At 60.3% G+C, this 18,743-nt stretch overlaps 2 protein-coding genes across 10 annotated transcripts; both read right to left on the minus strand.

Annotated features, from left to right (window-relative positions):
- Positions 1 to 2,853: 2,853 nt before the first annotated feature.
- Positions 2,854 to 15,593, minus strand: ZFTRAF1 (zinc finger TRAF-type and ring finger containing 1). Of its 9 annotated transcripts, XM_081792143.1 has the most exons (5): positions 14,970 to 15,059; positions 7,289 to 7,356; positions 6,186 to 6,424; positions 5,210 to 5,421; positions 2,854 to 3,612 (listed from the first exon to the last, which is right to left on the minus strand). In XM_081792143.1, exons 3-5 carry the CDS (start codon positions 6,404 to 6,406, stop codon positions 3,221 to 3,223), a joined length of 825 nt encoding a protein of 274 aa, XP_081648269.1. In that variant the 5' UTR covers positions 6,407 to 6,424; positions 7,289 to 7,356; positions 14,970 to 15,059; the 3' UTR covers positions 2,854 to 3,220. The 9 variants fall into 9 exon arrangements, with proteins under 9 accessions (XP_081648269.1, XP_081648267.1, XP_081648270.1 ...); XM_081792141.1 differs by lacking the exon at positions 7,289 to 7,356 and having other exon boundaries at positions 14,970 to 15,593; XM_081792144.1 differs by lacking the exons at positions 7,289 to 7,356; positions 14,970 to 15,059 and adding an exon at positions 15,524 to 15,565.
- Positions 15,594 to 16,565: 972 nt separating this feature from the next.
- On the minus strand, positions 16,566 to 18,704 carry TMEM276 (transmembrane protein 276). The gene is made up of 3 exons (XM_081792146.1): positions 17,931 to 18,704; positions 17,584 to 17,722; positions 16,566 to 17,367 (listed from the first exon to the last, which is right to left on the minus strand). The coding sequence occupies exons 2-3, from the start codon at positions 17,674 to 17,676 to the stop codon at positions 16,882 to 16,884; spliced, it is 579 nt and encodes a 192-aa protein (XP_081648272.1). The 5' UTR covers positions 17,677 to 17,722; positions 17,931 to 18,704; the 3' UTR covers positions 16,566 to 16,881.
- Positions 18,705 to 18,743: the final 39 nt, after the last annotated feature.

Genomic DNA, 18,743 nt, shown 5'->3' on the forward strand with positions numbered 1-18,743 from the left:
AGGGAACCCTCTTCTCTTGGAAGGGTGAAGGGCTCTGCAGGTCCCTAGTTGGGTCTGGTGGGTGGGGAGCACAACAGGGAGGCCCTGAAACCAAAAGAGCTGCTTGGAGGGCAGGCTGCTGGAGTGTAAGGAGCACAGTGAGGGGTAAGTGGAGATGTGGTAGGGGTGAGAGAGCGAGGCCAATGGGGGTAGAGACTGGCTCAGCTCAATAGGCCAAGGGCAGAGACTGTGTTGGGGCTCCCCTTCCAATGTCAGCATTCACAAGACAGCCCAGAGAGGACCCAACTTCTCTATGCCTCAGCTTTCCCACTGGTCAGACAAGATGTGTATGTGGGGCAGTACCGAGCAGGGTCCAAGGAGTGGGGGCCGGTAGGGGCAGCAGCTGAGTCCTGCCCAGGATGCTGGCTTCACCCAGGGAAATGCATCCATGAGGCTGGCTTTTCACATAAGGAAACACAGACAAAACATGGTTTGGAATTTTTTTGAAACTATATAGTTACATACAGAAAATATCCAAAGAGAACGCAGACCACAATAGTGACATGTAAGTCATTTCCCACAATGATAAAAACACCTCTCGCTTTCCTCTTTAAAAAATTATTTTTATTATTTTTGCAAATGTCTCACTTGGGTGAACTGAGGGATGTAGTGCACATAGGGGAGTGGTGATGGCGGAGGGGGCAGCCTGCTGTGTGCCCCCAGGCCTCCTCCACATCGGCCAAGGTTGCACCCCCACTCTCTCTAGCTCAGAATGCCAAATGCCAAGGGGTCCTGGAGACAGACCACTGGTGTTCTCTCCTAACAAGGAGGTTGGGAAATCCCCAGTAAATCAATGACCCCGGTGAGATGCCACAAGTAGGTTTGTGGCATCAGCTTCCAAGAGTGGCCACGACACACTACAGTCTCCCAAGGTACCTGCCTCCACCAGGATGTAAGGCTCAGCTGCTGGGGTGAATGTCAGAGTGGGGGCTGTGTTGGGCAAGGCGATGCTGGGATGTATTACTACTCCTCTTGGGCACCCCCCAGACATGCCCTTGGGCTGCCAGAAATAGTGGACTGTATGCCCCCGGCAACCCGGGAGCCCTGGTGCTGCAGAGCCCAGCCCATCTACCACCCCCATCTAAGAGCTGCTAGCCCTAGGACTGTGGGGACAGGGCGCAGAAGGCCCAGCTGGCCTTGGTTTCTCCCTCCTGTGGCCCCTGGCCCGGTCCCCTCTGGCAGCCACATACCTGACCTGCATAGAGATGTTGCCTCCCACCCTACCCCACCCAGGAGAGCCTTCGGGCGCTGCTCCTCTGCCAACTCAAATCTTTCACACACAAACCTAAATTACAGGCAGACCAGGCAAGCCTGCCCCTACCCTGACTTCTCCCCAACATGGTCACTTAGAAATCCAGAACCCCTACACAGAGGGTGTCCATCCTTGAGAGATGCGGAGATCCAGGGACAGGGGACCATCCCCTCTACACACAAGACCTAGCACACGGCTACCTGAATCTCATCCTCTGTATCTGCCAGGTGTGTGTGTGTGGCGGGGGGGGGGGGGGGGTGCGGTGGGCAGCACTTGAGGACAGGGGGACTCATGCCAGGGTGTGCTCCCAAGGATGTGTTGGGGGCCAGGGCACGGGGTCTTTGTGGAGGGTAAGAAACCAAGTGTAGCACCTCTGGGTGTCCTCAGTGGCCAGGCACAGGTGGCCTTGCAGGAGGGGGTTGCCCCATAAGCCCCACACCCTAGACTGGAAACAGGAAGCTAAATAGTCTTCTCAGTAGAACTAAGCGAGCTGCCCTGGGGTGAGAATTGGCTCAGAGGGCTGCCTGAGCTAGGCACTGGAATGAGACTCTCACTCTACCCCATGCATGGCTCCTTACCTCTATTTTTCAGCCCCCAACTCTCAGGCCAGGAGAGGGAGGGACCACAGGGAAAGGCCAGGCCTGCGGCTCTGCACGCTTACTGTCAGGGCTGCCCCAAGTGCTGAGCCTACTGGGCCCTGGAAATGGGGAGCGAGGCTGGTGGAGGAGGGCAGAGACTGCTCTGAAGCGTGGGGTAGGCCAGGCCTGGGTCAAAGGAAACGGTTCTTTGGTATTGAAGCAGCAGAACCCTATCGCAAAAGAGATGTGTCTCCTAAGCAAAGGAGGGGAGCCAAGCTTTCCCCTTTCCAGCGGCTCCGAGGGTCTCAGGGTCCTCCACACAGGGCTCCTACCCTCCCTGTGAGGCCCCCACACAGGGCCTGCTCACTGCTCACTGAGGCCGTGAAGAGCTCCCTCCAGTGAGAAGCCACGTCGCCCAGGGACTGACCTCTGGGAGGTGGCAGCCAGTTCCTGATAGCAGCACGGGGATGGCCAGCCCACTGGAAACCTCCCAGCCAGGCTAGCTCACTGCCTGCGGCCCCCACAGCTTCCCTCACAGGCTGGGGATGCTGCGCTCTCAAGGCTGAATACAGAAAATAGATTCTCTCTTGCTAAATTTACATAACTTATAGAAGAGCCTATGAAGAGTTTAATTTTGTTTTCCTGGAAAGAGACAGAATTTCACCCTGCATTCCGAAGCATCTGCTGAGCCCTGGCGGCCAAGTCCTATCTCTCTGGAGCAGCTGGGGGTGTGTGTGTGTGTGTGTGTGTGTGTGTGTGTGTGTGGTTGCGCGCATGTGTGCGCTGGGGCTGCTGCAAGACCCGGGTCCTGCCTGCTCCCCTGCCCAGGCCTGTGACAGGGGGGGGCAGTGTCTCCGAGTCTCTGGCGGGGGGCGTGCATGGAGGCGTAATAACAAGGACCTGCGGGCTCTGACCCCCAGGCCAAACCAAAGCTCCCCCGATGTCCAATTACAGCCACACCTTTCCCTCGAACAAAACAGAAAGTAGGAAACAAGGGTGCCTTTTTAATTGCAATCAAATATGCCGTCTGAAGTCAGCGTGCTCCCTGAGCCCGGCCCAGGGGCCGGGCGCAGCCCAGAGCAGACGGTGCGCCTCACTGCGCCATGGGGGCCAGGGCATGGCCACGGGCTTAGCCCCATTGTGTCCCTGAGCCACCGTCTCCTCTGCAGGTGGCCCAGCCTCCGGTGCCTGGGACAGGGGAGGCGGGGCGGAGGGCGAGGTGAGAGCACTCACACCTTCGCACACGCATGCAGACCTTCCCAATGTTTGCATCTGTTCCTTCTCCTCTGCTAAAACGGTCAGACGGCACTGCGAGGCCGCTGCGGGGCAGGCGCGGGCAGCGCGGCGCCGCCTACTTCTGTATCTGGAACAGGAAGAGCCGCAGGTTGATGTTCTTGGCGGCTAGCAGCTTGTTGCACTCCACAGAGTCGACGATGGGCAGTGGCACGTAGTCCGTCTCGTTGCTCTCGTTGGTGAAGACAAAGTGGTAGATGACGGGGCTGATCTTTACATCATCGTACGGGCCCTTGAGCAGCAGGAAGGAGCACTCCAGGGGCGCCGTGACCTTGCTCTTGAGGAGGAGCTGGAAGGAGAGTGTGCGCTTGCATGACAGGTTGGGGTTCCGCTCCGAGTCGTTCACGCGTGCCTTCAGGACCCACGTCTGGTTCAGCACCGTGAACCTTGGCGTCTCGTAGTACAGGCGCGTGATGAAGTCATCTGTGCGGTATGGCCGAAACTGGACCTCTGTGGAGACAGACAGGCCGGGAAGAGCCGGCAGTCAGTGTGGGTGGGGCCGGGTGGCGGTGCCTTCCGAAGGCCGAGGATGCAGGCTCAGCCAGGGAGGAAGGCGACTTACCAGGAGGACACAGCGTGCTCTACTTGTCACAAGGCAAATCAAACGCAATTATGGCAAATGGAGGCGCACACAAGCTTTGGGGGAAACAACTACAAACAGAAGTAACACGCATTAGCTGCAGGGAGTCCAGAGGCTGAAAGAAGTGAGCGGCCCGACCCCCGCTGGCCTCCCTCTTCGCCTCCCCCAGGGCCCAGCCCAGGCAGAGGGAGGCCCACCCAGGGGCGTGGGTAAGCAGACACACAGACAGGATGCGTTCTGAGAACAAGTGCACTTTATTGGTTCTGATACAGAGCTGCCAGAAAAGCCGGCGGGCGGTCGGGCAGGCAGGCACGTGGCACGTGAGCCTGCACGGGGCGCAAGGCAGAGCGCTGGCGTGTGGCCCAGTGCTGGGCTCCTGTGCTGTCACACAGTTCTCTCAGCACAGCCCGGGGCCCACGGCCCGCGAGTCCCTCCATGGAGGTGGCCAGTCCTTCCTGCGTGGACGAGGATCCCTGCCCAGCCACCGCCACAATCATGATGCCTTGGCCTGCCCAGACCCACAAGGCCCGGCCCGGACTGTCTGTGCCATGGCGCCCACCAGGGCAGCTGAGGCTGCAACTAACCAGGGGCCGTGACCTGCTGCTGCTGAGGCTGCTGGCCCTCGGCCTCCCGGGCCTGTGCAGGCCTACACCTAGCCAAGGCCTAGTCCAGGCAGCATGGTGTGACTGGTTGCCTGCGACCGCCCTTGATGCTCTGAGCCGGCTGCCTGGTGTGGGCTGAGTAGTAGAGGGTCGTAGTCTCCCTGAGTGGCCCCAGTGGCAGCAGGTGCTTCTCGCTGTTCTCTGTGTCTGGACCAGGCTCTGGCCTGGTTCCTGCTCCCCAGCATGTCCAAAGGCAGTGGCCGTGGCCAGGAGAGCCCATGAGATCCAGTGGGCCTGAGTGCCGTCCAGCCTGCCCGTCTCTGGGCGTCCACTCCCGGCTCTGCATTTTGAGCCGGGCACCCTCAGCTCATTCAGGAGCCCCGCCCCTGAGCATCTTCTCGATGGCCTCAGGAAGCCCGTGGCCACTGCAGTAATTGCCTGCAGGCAGGACCGGATGTGCTGAGTGCTCTTCTTGCCTTTGGCTCCACAGGACAGGCCTCTAGCTCCCGGGCCCTCCAAGACACACCCACCTTCTGCTTAGACCCTGACTGTCCCAAGGCTGTGCAGCCCCACGCAGTAGGATGCCACGTCATTAGGATGGCAGGGCCGGGGAGGGGAGGACAGGTGAGAGGGCCTTCTGAGAGCCATGCAGGTGCCCCCGGGGTCCTGCCTCGGCCCATCCCCTGCTCGGCCTCTGGCACATCTTCGCCCCCAAGGTGTCCTCCCATTCGCCAAAAGCTTGTCCAGAGCCTGGCCACCCAGCATGGCCTGTGCTCGCTGCTCAGAGCCCACTGCTCCCCAGGCTCCCAGCGGCCGCACCCCCCCTCACCCCGTGTGGCATGCAGTGGGCCATGGGGCGCCTCACCTGTGTAACCGATCTTCTCAAAGCTGAGCAGGCTGAAGATGCTGTTGTAGAGCTGCATCTCCTTGCGGTGGCTCTGGTCCATCTCGTCTAGGATCTCCATCAGCTCGTTGCCCGTCTTGGTTGGGTGGGCGCACGCAGCCTCATGCACCGTCAGCTCGTGGAAGGGGCCATGCCACGGGCAGCCGATGCGCTTATATTTGCACTGGGTCACCCTAGGGAGGAGGCGAGCACCGTGGTCACGGCCTGCGCCCTGCGGGAGGTGGCTCTGCCCAGTGGTCCTCCAAGGGTGGGCCTCTGCCTAGCCCTGCTCATACACAGACTACCCCCCGAAGGCCATTTTCCCCATGTGCCAGCTCTCAGGAAGGGGTCAGGGTGTGTGTGAAAGAAAAGTAGCCCATGAGAGCTGTGGCTACACAGGCCACCTACACCCTTTGCTGTGAGGACTCTCCTGCTTAATAACAGTGGCCACTGACCATGGTCTTGCACCCTATGCAGCTTCACACCAAGCAAGGCTCGGTGGCCTGGCCCCACTGGGCAGATGGCAGTGTCAACCAGCAGGGGCTGGGTGGGGGTGCCCGTGCAGCTTCACACCAAGTTCCTAGAACTTGTCATGCTCTCCTGGGCCCCAGGATGCCAAGGACAGATAGCCTCTAAGAGGCCACCATGCAGCCAGAGAACCCTGGAGAGCCAGGGTGCTGTCCAAACAGGCACCGGGTCCAGATCCAAGCCCCCTGCCCTCTGTGGGGCCCCGCCCCCACCCCTAGCCCCCCGAGGGCCTGGGTCCTGTGTAGCTCCACCCTAGCCCACTCCTTCTAGGCTGTCACCGGGCCATGTGTGCAAAACCCAAGGCCAGGGCAACACAGCCAGAGCATCCCACATGCTGCGGCCTCGCCTGCACCAGGGTGGCCTCCAGACCCGTCCTGGGCCCCACACGCGTGGCTAAGCCTCTGGTGGGCAGGCCGGCCCAGGCGGTTACCTGTCCTGGCACTCTTCTTTCTGGTGCCTCTCCAGGAGGGAGCGGGGAAACTGGCGCAGGCAGAAGCCACACTCGGAGGGCAGCTCGCTCACGGCTTTCTCCACAGCCAGGTTGCGGCAGCAGAGGCTCTTACTGATCTCACAACGACAGTTAGGGCACGTGGCCTGCTCCTCCTTCAGCCGGGCATCTGCTAGTAGGTGGATAAAACAGCCAGCGCACATCAAGTGACCGTTAGTACACTGCGAAGAAGGAAAGGGAGATGAGCTCACAGACTTGCAGGACGTGCACACACGCACGCACCAGCATGCCCCGCCAGCTCCAGCTGCAGAAGGGACTGCTGGCGAGGAGAGGCAAGGCACGCTGTTGTTTAGCAAACAGAGCCACTGCTCAGGTAGGACAGGCCTTTTTCCTGGAACACTGCAAAGACACGGCCGATGGAGCTCCTGTGGAGAGGTGGGTGACTCAAAAGTGGCCCCTGGTGGCTTACAGAGGTAACAGATCTCCACCGAGGCAGGCCCACTAGTGGTGATTGGTTTGGCCACACTGGGGCTTGAAGCCTGGCCTCTTCCCATCCCAGGAGCTAGGGACTGCCTCGAGAGTCCCCTAGAGGCCCTGATTTCGGGACGCCTACAGGAACACAGGCTCTTGTCTGGGCATGGCTGTGGCACTTGGCCAGCAGCTGTCAAGTGGGGCAGGAGACACTGCTCCCCTGTGCTGGCGGTTGGGGGCCTGTCCCCTCCACTCCAGCCCTCCTTGGCCAGCACGGGTGAGAGTGTAGTTGCCACCCACGCAGTAAGGCTGGCTACCGGCAAGGGACTTCCTAAAAACTGCACAGAGCTGTGGCAGGTGAGGAGGCCCAGTTGGCCTGGGACAAGGATGTGTGGGCACAGTGCATGCCTGGAGGGGAGAATGGGAGCTACAGGCAGGACATATGGCTGAACTAGGTCGGTAGGAGCCGGGCCCCCTCCTTTTGTGAACCCGCAGATCTGAGGCCCAGACACTGTCTGCCAGCAACCTGCGCCTTGCTGGGAGTCCTTGCGCATGTGGGCAGTGGGCTGCCTGCTCAAGTCCTGTGTTGGGTCTCTGACTGATTCCACACATACCTCCTGAGTGCTCACTTGGCGCCGTCGAGAGAGATACACAGGCTGTGGGGTTGGCCCTCCAGGGGCTCCTAGTAAGAAGGGCAGGAGAGGCCCACAGAGAAACCAAGAGACACAAGAGCAAAGCCTTGAGCTGAGCGTCCCCTGAGGGCAGACACACCTTCCCTAGACCTGATCCTGACTAGTAAAAACCTGCGGCAGCGGCAGATGGGGAGGAGCAGAGGTCAGGGAACATTGAGGGGACACGTGGGGGTTCTGCCAAGGGTGGCTGGATTTCCACTTGGAGACTCTCCCACAGCCAGCCGGGGGTAAAGGGGCAGACGGCGCCATCAGAGGTCTCGTCAGCAGCTAGCCTGGGCTCACCAGCTGTGGCAAACCTCCAGAAAGCCACTGGGCCACAAGCTTCCCTTGAGGTCCGGGACCCTTCTGGAGGGGGGTGCAGTGCAGTAACGGCCTGGCCACATCCACACACACGGGGCCCTCAGTAAACACCCACTGCCATCCCACCAGTTCAGGGGTCTGTGCACCCAGAGCTGGGGAGCTAGGGTAGGCTGTGAGCTCTTGGCACCCATATGCCAGGCCTGGGGTCTAGTGAGTGGTGGGACTTACGTGCTGAGGACCGGTGGGGGTAGGCTGGTTGGGGACAAAGGCCTCACACGTTGAATCCGCGTCCACACAAACGCCCCACAGATTATCTGCACTGAAATCTCAATTTCTAAGTCAGGTCAAAAATTAAAATGTGCAAGATGTGGAGGAGGCGCTGGCTGGGCTCAGGTTTGGAGGAAAAGGGTCTGACGGGGGTGGGCCTGTGCCAGCACTGGACACACAGGCTAGCTGCAGAGTGCTGCTGGCCCAGCCAAGGGACAAGCCAATACCCACATTCAGCCAGCACCTTGCCAGTTACCCAAGGGATCCGACAAGTAGTTGGGAAGGGCTGAGGCCTGCTCACAGGAGGAGCAGGCTGGAAAGGCAGTCTACCCTGTCCACCCCCAGAGGTCAGTGGAGAAGCCAGAGATGCGGTGACTGGAGAGGAGGGGGACACAGATGCCATAGGCCCCTGCCACCCTGTAGGAGGCACAGAGACCAAGGGCCTGGGGCATACCTTTAATCACAGCCCCCACCGCGGGCCTGAGCCCGACAGAGGCCTGGGTTTGCCAAACCCGAGCCCCAGAGAGAAGACTGCTGGGGTGTGCAGAAGGCACAGGGAAGCTGAACACGCGATCTAACTACTAACTCACAGGAGGGGGAGACTTCAGGCCGCCCCCTGGAAGGGAGGCCAAACCACAGAGAACCACATTCAGTGAAGCCACGACCAGTGCCCGGCACCCTCAGTGAGGAAGCCTGGCCAGATGCACACTATGAGACCCTGCCCCCCCACCCCAGGGCCCGGGGCCCCACACCACTCCATATGCACTCTAGTTCTCGATGCTGCCTGGTGAGAGGTTGCCCGGGCAGGGCTCAGCTCTGCAGTCACCACTGGCCTGAGCGGAACAGCGACAACACCCACCTGGCATCTCTTCTATTTCAGGGTGGCCCAGCTGGGGGTGTGTGGACCTGAGGGTGAGAGGCTTGGATGGCATCCTAAGACCTGAGGAACACCAAGGTTACCACGTGTGTGACTGCTCACCTCCCGGCACTGCCCTGAAACCCCGCTATTCTGAGGCAGAGAGAGGGGGCCTGCATACCCCTCCCAACAGGCCCCTCCTTAGAGTTCGGGGGCTGCAGGAACATCCAAGCTCTCACGCCAGCTCCCACCCCTCCTCCTCCTGGAGCCTCTAGACCCAACACGGGTTTAGGTGATAGGACTCCACAAAGAAGCACTGAAACTGGCCCTCCTTGGGGGAAGGTAGGGCCCCTGCCCCGTAGATCCCAACAGCTCAGGTGAGAGCTGGAAGACAGTGAGCCAGCAAGATGCTGCAGCCCGTCCAAGACACAAGCTGATACCCACACACAGCCAGTGCCTCACCAGGTACCCACGGGATGCTCCTGGGTGGAAACAAGGTGGCTGGCCCGGGTCCAGCTGACACCCAGCCCAGGAGATCTGTCCACAGCAGGGCAGTCACCAGGCTCCAGAGCCCTCCCTGCTATCCAGGCCCTCACTGTCCTCCCAAGCAAGACCCTGACTCCACATGCAGGCCTGGCCACATGCTAATGTAGACCCAGCCTCCTCAGTGGCTAGGCTGGACTGCACCTACCCTGATTTGCCCAGCCAGAAGCTGAGTCCCAAAGGGCTTTGCACAGTATCAGCTGCCCGCCAAGCCTTTGATGGACAGCCCCAGCCAGAACAGGCCAGAATGTCCCACTCCACATGCTAGAGCCAAGCTCCCAAGAGCCTGGGTACCCCAATAAGCAGCTCCTGAAGCGCCCACCCGGGCTGCCGGTAAGATCCTGATGGGAGGAGGGGCAGGAAGAAGGGCCTCCCAACTCAGAACATTACAGAGCCTCCCAGGACAGATGGTGGCTTAGACTCTAGCCTATAGGTCACCAGCAGCATAACCCTGGCTTGTTGCTTCCCTCTCTGGGCCTCACTCTACTTAGGCACAAAGAATGACAAAGACCGACTCACTTCATCATGTGGGGTGAGACAACACGTACAACAGCATGGCTTGGCCCCCAACACATGACAGGCACAGAATAAACACTCACCATGGCCATCACAGAGCAGAGCCTGGCCGGCCAGTCACATGGCCACCACCTGCAGAGCCTCAGAAGGGACTCCTGGCACAGGTGTGCAATTTCAGCAAAAGCCCCTCCCTCACCCCTGAAGTCCCCAGCCGCATCCAAGCCACAGCAATCCCCTCCAAAGCGCTCCGCAAATGGCCCAGGAATGGGCATTTGTACCTGTCCCTGCAGGACATCACCCAGCAGTCCCTCCCTCTCTCTACCTGGGCACAGGCAGCTTACAGGCACCCAGGTCAGCTTCCCCCTGGGCTAAGGAGGAGCTGAATGTACCTTCCAGACTCATGAGTGGGGAGCCCTGACCCCAGGCCTTGGGCTATGAGAGGGTCTTAGAAAACACCCAGCCACCCCACCCTGTCTTCTGGAAACCAAGCCTTGGTCAGTCGGCCTTTCAGGCCCTCTTTCAAGCCTGGCATACATCGTCCCCTCAAATCCTAGGCCCGTGAGAGCAGCTCACCATCAAAAGCATAGCTGAGGGCACTAACCGCAAAACTGCTCCTTAGCCCAGCTGCAGGCCCCCCTTCATCATGCCCATCAGGGCTGCAGGGCACCCCACACCCCGCCATGTTTGGCCTGAAGTCTCCTCAATCTCTTAACTCAGGTGGCCTAAGAGGGACCTCACTGTGTCCAAGGAACAAAGGAGTTTTAGGTAAAGCCAGGACTCTTAGCTCTCCGCCACATTTCCGGTTTTAAGCCCCGGACCTTGGGCTCCTGTCATCATGCTAACCCGAGTCAGGACTGAGGCTCTTGCTCAGAATGTGGATACGCCCTGGATCAAAAGGCAACTCAAGTGACAAACCACCACCACGAAAAAATAAAACTTCTCATGCAGCCAGAGTCCAGAAACTTTGCCCTTTCTATGCTCTTGTTTTAGATACCTAGGTAGATACATTTCTGTAGCTCTTTTCTGCTACCTTTCTCACCTCAAGGCGAGAGCCAGGAGCTAGAGAAGAGAATCCCAGGCCAGGTGGGCAGGCAGCCCTGCAGGGGATTCCTTAAACATCATTTAGAATAGAGCCTGCAGCATCAGGCATGCTGACAGTGACGGGATGCCCCCCAAGGCCTGTGAGCACACTGGCTGGAGCCTGGACAGAGGTGGACCCACCCCCGTTTCCTAGGTTTTTTTTTTTTTTTTTTTTTTTTTTTTTTTTTTTTACCAACGTGACTGCCAATCAAGTATCCAGTCCCCTTGCGCCAGGGCATGAGGCAGGTCCTGGTGGAGACCGGAGGCCTGGGGGCGAGAGGCACAGCAAGACATCCCCTGTGCTCCCACAGGGCAGAAACTGGCAAGTGACCCGTGAAGCAAGGACAAGCATCCTGTAGCAGGGAGAGACAATGGCTACAGAACAGGGTCACGGCCTCTGTAGGGCCCCAGAAGAGAAGTAGGAGTGGGGACGGGGCACGCAGGCGGAAGGGGCACAGGAGCAAAATGCTGGAGTGGTGAGGTGTGTTGCTGGCAGGCCAAGGTCTGAGGCTAGGAGTGGTGGGTCAGAAAGCCAGTTGGGGCCACGCCCTGTGAAAGACCCCCCTGCCTATTCCTTCACCCTGATGGAGGTCACAGGGAACTTTTTCTGGCAGAGAGCCCAGCGAGGGGTTGGGAGACCTGTGGCCCCTCCCTCCAGATGCTGGACCACAGCTGAGGGCCTCGGCGATGTCTGCAGGGTCACACCAGGTGTGTCACACAGAGGACACACTGGGCCTTGTGTGTAGGGTTGGGGGACAGCCTGGGAAGGAGATCAGGATAAGGTTGCATCTTCAATGCTCCAGTCACCAGAAAGGCTGCCTTTGTCTCCCCCAGAGGAGGTGCTCCCATATGCCGAGGGGGCCGGGTCACATCACCCTAGCACCACAGTTCTGTATCTACAGCAGGTGCCTGTTGCGCACTCCTGCATGAGTGTCCCTGTTGCAACTCCAGTCCTCCTGCCCCCACCTGGGTGCTGCCCAGGACTCTGGAGATGTCAGGCCAGTCACCAAGGACACACCCAACACCCACACAAAGAACATCAAAGCCAGCATCTGCTGAACCTACTCTGTCCTTGATCTGACCTGACCTACCTTAAAGTAGGCCATGGCGAAAACCATTTGCATGACTGCCTTGCTCTTATACGAAAGCAGGTTTCCCAGCCCAGGTGTGTGGTTTAATGTGCTAGATGTGTGGGAGAGCCAGCTGTGTGAAGCCAGGGGCTCAGGCTCCACAACAGCCGGAGAAGTCTGCTCCGGGTGAGCTCTTGCCACCACCAAGGCTCCCCTGGTGGCATGGATGTGGGGGCTGGTGGCCACAGCACTCTCAAGTTGCCACGCACTCAGCCAACTCCAGAGGCCCATGGAATTGTCCCCTGCAGACCCAGCCAGGCACAGTGCACTGGGCTCACCATGGCCACTGGTAATTCTCCTCACCCCAGAGCTGGGCACCATCTGAGACAGTCCCCAGACGCACAGCGTGGCTGGTGCCTGCTCCAAGCTGTGTGTCCTGGTGGAGTCAGGAGAAACATTGCTGGTAGGAACAGAGAATGGAACACGTCACATGCCTGAGACCAGCCCACCAAAAAAGGACAGTCAACATGGCATACCAAAGAAGACCCCCAGAAATGGAGGGGCTGAGCCCAGGCCAAGAGATAATGGTCAGTAGTGGGACCCAACCAGGGACATGAAGAAGGTTAGGAGACAGCATGTATAGGGCCTATGCCATTTATGACCAGATCCTCCTGGGAGGAAACCCAGCTCAGATGCATCCAGGCTCGTCCCCACCCCTACCCTCAATGTCCCCATCCAGGTCACATGCAGCGGGGAGCCACCAAGAAGCCTTCCCTCCTTCCTCCAGCTCGTCCCTCAGGCCCCTCGTGGGCACTGCTATGCGTCCATGCCAGGCATGCCCCCACCCACGGCATGGCTTCCAGCAACCAAAGCATGTTCCGATCCGTGGCAGGACTCTAGTCAACCCTTCTAGAGCCAAGGGCTCTACCACTGATCACATGTTCTAGAGCTTTCTGTAGGCATCCAGAGATGAGAGAGAAACAACTCCCTAGCAAGGCCCAGCTGTCACTTTGGAAGAATGGAGGTAGGGCAGGGGCCGGTGCTAAAGCCTACAGTTCAGCGTCATGGTCTCTCCTTGCTCAGCAGGCCTGTTTCCAGGGAAGCTGCTGAGCAGAGCCCACTAGGTCATGGGAAGGCCACAGGTCAGGGCTATCTCAGCTCCTCTACTCTCTCCATCATCACAGCTGTTTAGCTGCCTGCCTCCAGTCTGCCCAGGACGGAGCTCAGCTCCCAGCACACTGCAGGCCGGTTTGAACCAGCCAGGCTCAGAGGCCCCATCACCGGTAGCTCTGGCCAGAGGCAGAGCTTTGGCTCTCTGTGCTGAGTGGACCAGGAAGCAGCACCATGTGGCCTGTCATCGTGCCAGGGCCAGGTCTAGCCCACTCACAGGATGGGGGGAGAACCCCAAATTCCCCTGGGACCTTCCCCCACAACCCATCATTGGCTTGGCTTTTTTGGGCTCTCATTTAAGACCCAAGAAAGGAAGACTTCTTCCCCCTGAGAGGATCAAAAGGTCACGGGCAAGGAGAAAATGGGCTGGAGAGGGGACAATTCCTGAAGGGTCCCTCCAAGGCTGAGGGTCCATGGGAAGTGCTCCTCCAATTGGGTCAGAAGGCCTGTGGTATTCCTGAGCTAGGGCCTCTGGCCAGGAGGTTAGGCAGAGAGCCAGTGCCCTCATCCCAAAGAACTCAACCCACTTCCCTGCCAATGCCTTCTCTTTCCTCTGTCACCTGGGTACACCAGGGTCCTCCTAAGCTACGTCATGCCAAAGCAGGAAAGGATTTGGAGATCTAGAGGCGGGGGAGATGGCAACCCAGATTAGCCCGGTACTGCTTACTACAAAAACGGCCCTCTTGCCCATGGCCCCCTGTTTGAGTAACAGAACAAAGCCCCATCAGCCATCACCAGTCCTGTAAGTGCAAAGAAAGGTGACCGAGAACCTGTTCCATTCCTCAAAAGGATTCTGGGAGGAAGCCTATCAGAGGGGTGGGGGTGGGGAGAGAGACAGGTGGACAAAGAAGAGAGCACACTGTAAACTAATTCTAGGGCCAAGGTGTGGCCCCTGCTGCTCTGTGACGCCCATGTAAGATCCACCTGGGCCAAGTCCCCTCTCTGATGGCTGTGGCTGGTTAAGGATGGAGCCCAGCCAACATTCTGGATTCTCAGATGGTAAAAGGAGGGTGGACACACCTCCTGGAGTGCTGGTAGCCTGAGAAGCCAGGCCTGGTGTGGGTAAAGTAGAAAGGGGTGGGAATCTAACTTAAGGCATAGCATATACAGAAAGCATAAGGTCAGCCTGGGAAGAGACGAGGGACCCAGACTGTGGGGTTTGATGCAGGTAGTTCACCCAGAGGAAGAAATGAGGGGAAGGGAAAAGAGGTGATCCACTCCTTTCAATTCTCTTCCAAAATGAAAGGCAAAGAGAGTTCTTTCAATAAAGAGGTAGAAGGTACACGACAAGAGCTTGAAGGCAGGTTTCGGGGGTGTGGCTACTAAAAGAATAGAGAAAGAGCTGTTGAGTGAAGAGGAAAGACCAGGGTCTCCCCAAGCCCAGGGAGCTCAAGAATGAGGGGAGCAGGCTCGGGGCGAGGAGGGGGGGGGGGCGGGAGGGGGCGGAGGGAGGAGAGCGAAGGGGCGCGGAATGTGGGTATCTGTCACCAGCTTTCTCTGGGGGCAGCTTGAGAGGGTGAGCTGGGGAGTGCTGAGGTGGGGGCAGTGGGGAAACCCGGAAAGTAAAGAAGCGAAAGATTCGGATCTGGGAACAAGAGAAGTCAGTACGAGAAGCTGGTTAGCAGTAGGAAATAAAGTGCTAACAGAAGGAGAATGTAAAGCTTCCGAAGAGCCGCCGGTATCCCGACTGCTGGGCCCCGGAGCTCAGACCTGCCTTCCGAGGATACGCGGTGCCCAGGGAGGGGGGCGGCCGCGGCGGGGCTGCAGCCGGGCTGGGTCGGGGTCGGGCCGGCGGCCCTACCTGGTACACGGAGGCCTTAGGCAGGTCCAGGCAGACGGTGCAGCACAGCACCGAGTAGAGACGCTCCTCCAGCTTCCCGCTGCCCGCCGCCGCCGCCGCCGCCGCCGCCTCGGCTGCCTCGGCCGCCCGCAGCCGCTTCTTGGGCGGCGCGTCGGGGTCGCCGGCCGCCTCCTGCAGCTGCCGGGCGCCTGCCAGGCCCGCCTCGTCCGGGAGCCCGGGCCCCGCCGCCTCGCCCAGAGCCGCTGCCGCCGCCGGCCCCGCGGCCGCCCCTGGCCCGGCCCCGACCCCGACCCCAGCCCCGACCCCGGCCCCAGCTGGCACGGCGCCGGCAGGCCCCGCGGCCGGCCCGCCCCCGCCGGCCTCCTCCGCGCCGGACATCGCGGCCGGTCGGCCCGGCGGGCGGGTGCCGGCGCGCACCCGCGGCTGGAGGTTAGGGGCGCCGCGCGCTCCCGCCGCCCTCTCGCTGCCGCCGCGAACCCGCAACCCCGCTCCCTGCGCCGCCGCCTCAGTGGGTCTGGCCCGCGCGTCGCCCCGAAGCTGCCGCGGCCACCGACCCCGGCGCGGCCGCCATCTTTGTTTTCGCTGCTCGTTCCCCCTGCCGCCGCCACCGCCCCCTCGGTCTCCCTGTCACGTGAGCCGCGCGGGGCCAATGGGAGAGCCGCCCAGGGCTAGATGGCACGTCAGCCAGACCCAATGGGCGCGCAGGGACGCCCGAGGGCCCGCCCCTGCAGAAAGTAGGCAGGAAGAGGGCGGGGCCCAGGGCGACCTGCGGAGGGGCGCGCGCTCGGGGCAGGGAAATCCTAGGGTTGGGGGCGTGCGCGCCGCTTCCGGTCCGTCTAGGGTGCGGCCCACTAGCCGAGGCCACCCGGTTGGTGGGCATCCCTGGACCGCAACGTTGGGGTGTGCTTGCGCTTTTGTCCCCCAACACTCATGCTTGCGTGCAAGAAGCTCTGGTCTGGCTCGCTGGAGTGAAAAACCCCGTCGGCCACTCAGGTCCTTCTTGTGTGGGACCAGGTGTGCTTCCACAGGAAGCACGCATAGAATAGACGCAAGCATAGAATATCTCGAGAAAGGACTCTGGACCCCGAATCTAACCCACTGTTCTGCCCAAACCCATTTCCTAACCCTGGGGTTAGGAGCTGAGGAGGGGTCCATTGAGAAAAGTGAGGGTCTTGGGAAATCAGGACCTGCCTTACACAGGCGAGCGGGCAGATGAGTACATGTCAAGTCAGCTGAGTGGGATTGTGCAGTTCTGAGGACAGCTGTAATACAGCTGTAATACAGCCCTTCCCTGCCCCCACCCCAACAGGCAGCCCGTGAAGGTCACTGACCCAGAGTGCCACCTGCCAGGTTGTACCAAGGATATTCAGAACTCTACTATGTCCCAAGAGAGCAAGGGCCCAGAAATAGGTCTTCTCAATCTAGGGGCCCTCCTGACAAAGGTGACAGCAGGAGGTCAGGCTGGGTGATGCCCCAGGGCTAGTTCCAGGGCAGCCCCTTTCTTTGCACAGGGAAACCAGTTGCTGCCCTGGAGCTTTAGAAAACTCACTGGAGGACCCCTCCCTCGATCCCTTTCAAGAATGGGCAGATTCCATATTCCTGCTGAATCCCTAAGGTTTATTGGAGACCAAGCCTCTCTCTGAATCCAAAACCATGGCCTGCCCAACATCAGGCCCCAAAACGTGCCTGGGGCCCCATCTCCTTAACTCTTATCTAGGTGAGTCCCCAAACTCAGCCAGAGGAGGGACAGTGCCCAGACTCTGTCTCCTGGCCAAGGCATCCATCACCGTGCAGCAAGCTCTCTTTGGGAGGCAAGAGAGTCCATCCTTAGGGGAGGAGGCCCATAGGAGCAGGCCTGTGGGAGGGGAAGGTGGTAGCCAGGGCAGAAGCCCCACCTTGCTGTCTGCAAACATCACTCCCACTGCAGGCGCTGTGTGTGCAGGGCTCGGTGGTAGGCCCAACTGCCTGCAGCCAGGGCACAGCGACAGACATCCTCCTTTGGAAGCAGCAGAACTTTGTCCTCCTCCAGCCGGCTCAGGAGGCCTGCAGCCCCCAACATTGCGCCCCCCCACATTCCATAAGTGTTGGTCGTGAAAACAGCCACAATGAGGATCGTCACTGCAACCACCAGCACCACTGCCTGACCAGCTACAGAACGGCCCTCAGCACCAAGGTGGTCACCAGCCACTGCCAGCACCATTCCTCCTCCCAGGAGTAGGTTGGCAGAGGAGCGGTCCCCATTCACCCAGTGGAAATCGAAGGCCAGAAGGGGCAGCCCGATGACAGTGGCCACCCAGGCTCCAGCAAGACAGTCTTCATCTGTGCCCAGCCCTGGGGCCAGCAAGGTGGCAGAGGCCAAGGCCTGGAGCAGGAAGCCAGCAGCGGCCCCTCGACTTGCCTGTCAGCACAAGGATAGGAGGAGATGGGGGGGGGGGGGGGGGGGAGGGTAGCCAGGACTTCCCTTTAAGGAGGGAAGAGTGTGGAAGTCTCATGCAACCCTGGCCCCCAGAGTCAACCTCCCACCACCCTTTCCCTGATCCGGGGAACTGGACCTGATCCAGGTCATTGCAATCTGGGAGTGGGATACACCCCTGCCTGGCCCCAGTGTACTCACCTGGGCAGTGCTCACCGCTGCATGCAGAGACACCACTCCCAGCGCTAGGTGGGACAGGGTCGTGCTCCACTCACTCCACGGCTTGGGGGCCATGCCACCTCGGGTGGTAGTAAATGTGAAACAAGAAGGGGATCCTCAACTTTGGATTGGAAGAAAACGCAGAAGCCGACGACCAGGAGCCCTAAGCGAGACTCTCCAGGACTACCAGTTTCCAGAGCCCCATTTCTAAATATTGGGAAAGGCTCATCCAAAACTTTCCAGAGCCCTGGGGCCACTGGACACAATTATGGGGAGGAAGAACCTAATTTGGCCGGGAAAAGAAGGGAAAAAGCGGCGCAGGGCCTGACCTGGTTAGACGTGAGTTCTGGGGCCCTGGAATCCAAGTCGGGGTGCCAGACCTTGGGGAGAGTTGCGCGCAGGCCCACTCGGCCTGGTCTCTGCGCTCTGGGAAGCGCCGTTTTCAGAACCTGGCCTGGAAGGAGCTAGGGCGCAGGCCCTCAGCGGTGGCTGAGCTGCGAGGCCCCACCGCAGGGGCGAGCTGTAGATTGGCGTCGCCCGCCACCCTGCCACCCTGCCACCCTGCCACCCGCCGGCTGCCGCCGGGTCTCCGGCTTCCTCCCAGCGCTGTCCGGGCGCGAACCAACGAGAGGAGCGGAGGCTAGAGCGGCGGGTGGGGGGGGGGGCGGGGCCTGGACGAAGAGGACGTTCTAGGACAGCAAGAAGAGGTTGTCAGGGCGGAGAGGCGACTAGGAGGAGGCCGCTCTGTACCGCGGCCCGGGCGCGATAGCCAAGTGGTTTGGAGGGACTCTGTGGTGAGGGGAGGAGCTGTGAAGGGATGGGCCCGAGAAAGGGGAGGGTCGTGGGCGGAGCCTTGGGGGGAGGGGATTGGCTGTGAGCGGTATGGGCGGAGCTGGGAGGGGAGGGATGAGTGGGGAGGGGCTGTGAAGAGATCTGGGCGGGACTGGGGCGGAGCTATGAGGAAGGGGTTACGTGGGGAGGGGCGCTTGGATTCCCCGGGGCTGATGGCTCTAAGGGGCGAGAGCTGTGGGGGCCTCCGCCGAGGGTTAGGAAGGATTCCGAGGAGGGGGTGTGTGGAGGCCGTGGGCGCTTTCAGCCCGGGGTCTCCGTGAAGTGGGAGTGGGAGGCGCGGGGCAGGTGGC

The sequence above is a fragment of the Panthera onca genome, chromosome F2 (assembly GCF_046562875.1).
Source record: "Panthera onca isolate mPanOnc1 chromosome F2, mPanOnc1 haplotype 2, whole genome shotgun sequence".
NCBI classification, from domain to species: Eukaryota; Metazoa; Chordata; class Mammalia; order Carnivora; family Felidae; genus Panthera; species Panthera onca.

Excerpts from the sequence above, each read along its gene's own strand:
- ZFTRAF1 (XM_081792135.1), bottom strand. The coding sequence starts at position 7,228 with ATGCGCAAGGACTCCCAGCAAGGCGCAGGTTGCTGGCAGACAGTGTCT. Across the intron at positions 5,422-6,185 it reads AAAGAAGAGTGCCAGGACAG|GGTGACCCAGTGCAAATATA; the intron begins GTAACCGCCTGG and ends CCTCCTCCCTAG. Across the intron at positions 3,613-5,209 it reads TGAGAAGATCGGTTACACAG|AGGTCCAGTTTCGGCCATAC; the intron begins GTGAGGCGCCCC and ends CTGTCTCCACAG.
- TMEM276 (XM_081792146.1), bottom strand. The coding sequence starts at position 17,676 with ATGGCCCCCAAGCCGTGGAGTGAGTGGAGCACGACCCTGTCCCACCTA. Across the intron at positions 17,368-17,583 it reads CAGCGGTGAGCACTGCCCAG|GCAAGTCGAGGGGCCGCTGC; the intron begins GTGAGTACACTG and ends TTGTGCTGACAG.